The sequence below is a fragment of the Geospiza fortis genome, unplaced genomic scaffold (genome assembly GCF_000277835.1).
Source record: "Geospiza fortis unplaced genomic scaffold, GeoFor_1.0 scaffold628, whole genome shotgun sequence".
In the NCBI taxonomy this organism is placed as follows: domain Eukaryota; kingdom Metazoa; phylum Chordata; class Aves; order Passeriformes; family Thraupidae; genus Geospiza; species Geospiza fortis.
In genome coordinates this window covers 37,974-42,805 of record NW_005054596.1, presented here as the reverse complement: position 1 = coordinate 42,805, position 4,832 = coordinate 37,974, and the positions used below count along the sequence as shown (strand labels likewise).

At 52.9% G+C, this 4,832-nt stretch overlaps 1 protein-coding gene across 1 annotated transcript; it reads right to left on the bottom strand.

Annotated features, from left to right (window-relative positions):
* Positions 1-521: 521 nt before the first annotated feature.
* Positions 522-4,766, bottom strand: LOC102043209 (actin, cytoplasmic type 5). Its single transcript, XM_005430045.2, has 3 exons — positions 4,643-4,766; positions 2,546-3,542; positions 522-1,031 (listed from the first exon to the last, which is right to left on the bottom strand). The coding sequence occupies exons 2-3, from the start codon at positions 3,530-3,532 to the stop codon at positions 888-890; spliced, it is 1,131 nt and encodes a 376-aa protein (XP_005430102.1). The 5' UTR covers positions 3,533-3,542; positions 4,643-4,766; the 3' UTR covers positions 522-887.
* Between the last annotated feature and the right edge of the window lie 66 nt (positions 4,767-4,832).

Genomic DNA, 4,832 nt, shown 5'->3' with positions numbered 1-4,832 from the left:
GAGGGGCGCGCAGTCCCGCGCCGTTCCCCCGCCTCTGCTGCCTTTAATTAACGCTACCTCAGTAATTAAGCGGCTGCCATCCCTCCCCTGTGGGCGAGCAGCTCCCGTAGATATCCCACCAATGCCGGAGGGCCCAGCTGTGCGAAGCTGCCCACTCTTCAGCACTATCCGCTGCTCCATCTCATCCTCTCCCAAAAAAGGAGAGGCCACTGCTCCGGTGACCAACGCCTGTGCCAAAGCACCGACTTTTTCTGACAAGAAGAGCTGTTTGTGTTCTAAAAAAAGCCAAGTTACCATGAAAGTCCAGTCAGGCTGCAAGAGCCACATTCCAGGCACGCTTTGCTGCCTAACAGCTCTTAAAATGGTCCGAGCAGCACAGGGGCCATGATGGGATTTAAAGAGAATTCAGAAAACAAAATTCAGGCTGAGCTTTAACCTCAAGCTGGGTCAGAATCCCAAAACCTTTCACCCCAATAAGGGGATAGAGAACCCATCCCTGAAAGAAAACAAGCAAAATCAGCTTTTTTTTTTTTTGTGTGTTTAAACTTGGGAAGTTTATTTCTTTTCCTACAAAGGAACCTAGGGGTGACAAACCTAACTTTAGTGTCATCCTACGGGTGTTACACAGGGAAAGTGAACAACCCTCTGCCTGAGGAAGAGGAGCCTAACGAGCCATTAAAACACACACACACGCTAATTACTAATTAGTACCTGGACAAGGGAATGGGAGCTAAGGAGCGGTGGAATAACAAGGTCTGAGGTGGCAGGGGGTGCCAGCAGGGTGTGGGGGTGCTGCCGGCAGGGAGAGTGGGGGGTGCTGCTGGCAGGGAGGGTCTCAGGGTCAGGGGGTGCTGCCAGCAGGGTTCAGGGGGGTGCCAGCAGCCCCTCTAGAAGCATTTCCGATGCACGATGGAGGGGCCGGACTCGTCGTACTCCTGCTTGCTGATCCACATCTGCTGGAAGGTGGAGAGCGAGGCCAGGATGGAGCCGCCGATCCACACGGAGTACTTGCGCTCAGGGGGGGCGATGATCTGCACCAGGAGAGACAGAAAGAGAGAGAGGTCAGAGCTGTTCCACCCCCCTGTGCCCACCCTGCCCTCCCCACCTGCCACTGCCATGTTTCCTGAAAAACCCTTTCGGAGCCAGGATTTCTTCTCCTAGGAAGCTGAGAAGCTTCAGCTTCTCCCTGTTTTGCTGCTTTGGAATGTGATTTTGGAGATTGTTTTAATTGAATGGCCAATCATGGTCCAGCTGTGTCAAGGCTCTGAGGAGTCACGAGTTTTTATTATTCATTCTTGCTAAGCCTTCTGATGTATCCTTTCTTTTTCTTTAGTGTAGTGTGGTGGAGTTTGGGGGTGCCCAGCACGAGGGAAGGGATGAGAATCTTGACTCTGTGTTTCAGAAGGCTGATTTACTATTTTATATTATTTTTATGAAATTTTATGAAAAATCCTTTCCTTAGGATTTTTTCTCCTGAGAAGCTGAGAGGCCTCAGAAACAAAATGTAAACAACAATTATCTGCTGCTGTGGAATGCAACAGGTGCATCTTTGATTGGTCTCATGTGGTTGTTTTTAATTAATGACCAATCACAGTCCAGCTGTCTCAGACTCTCTGGTCAGTCACAAGATTTTATTACTATTCCTTTTCCTTGCTAGCTTTCTGATGAAATCCTTTCTTCTATTCTTTTAGTGTAGTTTTAATATATCATTTTCTTTTAATATATACCATAAAATAATAAATCAGCCTTCTGAAACACGGAGTCAAGATTCTCATCTCTTCTCTCATCCTGGGACCCTTGTGAACACCACCACGTATTACACTAAAAGAAAATGATCTATTAAAACTATACTAAAGAAAGAGAAAAGAGACAGCAGAAGGCTAGCAAGGAAAGGAATGGTAATAAAATCTTGTGACTGCTCACAGCCTGGCTGTCATTGGTCACAATTCACATGAGACCAACCAAAGATGCAACTGCTGGTCAACAATCTCCAGAGCACATTCCACAGCCATCAGAGAGTTATTGTTTACATTTCCTTCCTGAGGCCTCTCAGCTTCTCAGGAGAAAAATCTTAAGTGAAAGGATTTTTCAGAAAATATGTCTGTGACAGCATAGCATTCTTCTAATATAATATCATAAAATAATAAACCAGCCTTGTGAGAACATAGAGCCAGATTCTTCATCTTTTTCTGTAGTATAGTTTTAGTATAGCATTCTTTTAATATACTATAAGTAATATAATAATAAATCAGCTTTATGAGAACATGGAATCAGATTCCTCATATTTTTCTTTAGTATAGTTTTAGTACAGCATTCTTTGAATATAATACCATAAAATGATATTATATTATAATAATAGATCAGCCTTCTGAGAACATAGAGCCAGATTCCTCATATTTTCCTTTAGTGTAGTTTTAGTACAGCATTCTTTTTAATATCATAAAATGATGTTATAATAATAACTCAGCCTTCTGAGAACATGGAGTCAGATTCCTCATCTCTCAGCTCATCCTGGGGACCCTCACAACCAGCACACCCTGCCCACCTTGATCTTCATGGTGCTGGGAGCCAGCGCCGTGATCTCCTTCTGCATGCGGTCGGCGATGCCTGGGTACATGGTGGTGCCCCCGGACAGCACGGTGTTGGCGTACAGATCCTTCCTGATGTCCACGTCACACTTCATGATGGAGTTGAAGGTGGTCTCGTGGATGCCGCAGGACTCCATGCCCAGGAAGGAGGGCTGGAAGATGGACTCGGGGCAGCGGAAGCGCTCGTTGCCGATGGTGATGACCTGCCCATCAGGCAGCTCGTAGCTCTTCTCCAGTGAGGAGGAGGAGGCGGCCGTGGCCATCTCCTGCTCGAAGTCCAGCGCCACGTAGCACAGCTTCTCCTTGATGTCGCGCACGATCTCGCGCTCGGCCGTGGTGGTGAAGCTGTAGCCCCTCTCGGTGAGGATCTTCATGAGGTAGTCGGTGAGGTCGCGGCCGGCCAGGTCCAGGCGCAGGATGGCGTGGGGCAGGGCGTAGCCCTCGTAGATGGGCACCGTGTGCGTGACGCCGTCGCCGGAGTCCATCACGATGCCCGTGGTGCGGCCCGAGGCGTAGAGGGACAGCACGGCCTGGATGGCCACGTACATGGCCGGCGTGTTGAAGGTCTCGAACATGATCTGCGTCATCTTCTCCCTGTTGGCTTTAGGGTTGAGCGGCGCCTCGGTGAGCAGCACCGGGTGCTCCTCGGGCGCCACGCGCAGCTCGTTGTAGAAGGTGTGGTGCCAGATCTTCTCCATGTCGTCCCAGTTGGTGACGATGCCGTGCTCGATGGGGTACTTGAGGGTGAGGATGCCCCTCTTGCTCTGCGCCTCGTCGCCCACGTAGCTGTCCTTCTGGCCCATGCCCACCATGACGCCCTGGTGCCGCGGCCGCCCCACGATGGAGGGGAAGACGGCGCGGGGCGCGTCGTCCCCCGCGAAGCCCGCCTTGCACATCCCCGAGCCGTTGTCCACCACCAGGGCAGCGATCTCCTCGTCCGCCATCCCGCCCGGCCTGAGGGCAGACAGACAGCACGCTGGCACTCCCTGCCCGTGGGGATGGGCAGGGATGCACCAGGCAGGGTGGGAATTAAGCCCTGAGGGGTCTGCAGGGCAAGGCAGGGAGGTAAAATATCGCTTTATGCCCTCAGAACACACGTAGGAATAAAAGCAGTCCCCCAGAGGACAAGCTGTGGAAGGTGTCACTGTCCATACAGGGGGTGGGAGTGGAAACATCCTTGAGGTTCTTCCAACTCAAAACGTTCAGAGATTCCCACTCCTTTCCCAGGGATCTGAGAGGACTCCCCCCCCCCCACACAGCCCCCCAGCAGCACAGACCTGAGGGAATTGAGGTCCCCAGCACCGAGCACCATCCCTGCCAGAGCCCACCCACCCCAAGGACCTGAACACACCTGGGGGAAGCTCTAATTCCACCCCAAGGGCCACAGCAGGGGATACCAAACTTCCCTGAGGGACCAGACAGACACAGGGGAACCCTAAATCCCACACTCAGAGCCTGAACAAACATTGGGGAACCCCCAACTCTGCCTAAGGCCCAAACAAGCATGAGGGGGAGCCCTAACCCTGCCCTGAGAGGCCAAATATACATCGGGGGACCCCTAACCCAGCCTAGAGCCCCAAAGAGACATTGGGGGAGCCCTAACCCTGTCCTATGAGGTCAAATATACATCGGGGGACCCCTAACGCTGCCTTAAAAGGCCAAATAAACATTGGGGGACCCCTAACCCTGCCCTAAGGGCCCAAATAGACACGGAGGGGGCCCTAAGCCCCGTCTGAGGGCCTAAGTTGACGTAAAGGGACCCTAACCCCTTCCTCGAGAGACACACCCCTAAAATCCCCCCCGAAAGCCCACCCACACAGGGAGAAGCCTCTAAATCCCCCTGAGAGAGTCTTAAGCCCACGCTAAAGTCTCAAAGGGACACAGAGAACCCCCCCAAACCCACCCTTAGAGCTCGAACAGACATAATGAGATCTTAACCCTCCCTCCGAAGGACCCCTATACCACTCCTCAAAGCCCAAACAGACACGGGATGGCCCCTAAACGCCATCCCCGATATCCCGCTCGGCTGCGAGCGTTCGCAGGGCCCCGCTCACCCTCACGCGCTCTCTCAACCCCCGGCGGCGCCTCCTCCGCGACTGACGGGCCCGCGCGCCGCGCGCGCTTTTTATACCAGGCGGAACCGGAATGCGGCCGGCGGCGCGCTCTCTGATTGGCTGTAGCTTTCCCTCCCTCCCCTCCCCGCGGGCCGTTCCCGGAAGCGGTGAGGGCGCTTCCGGTGCTTCC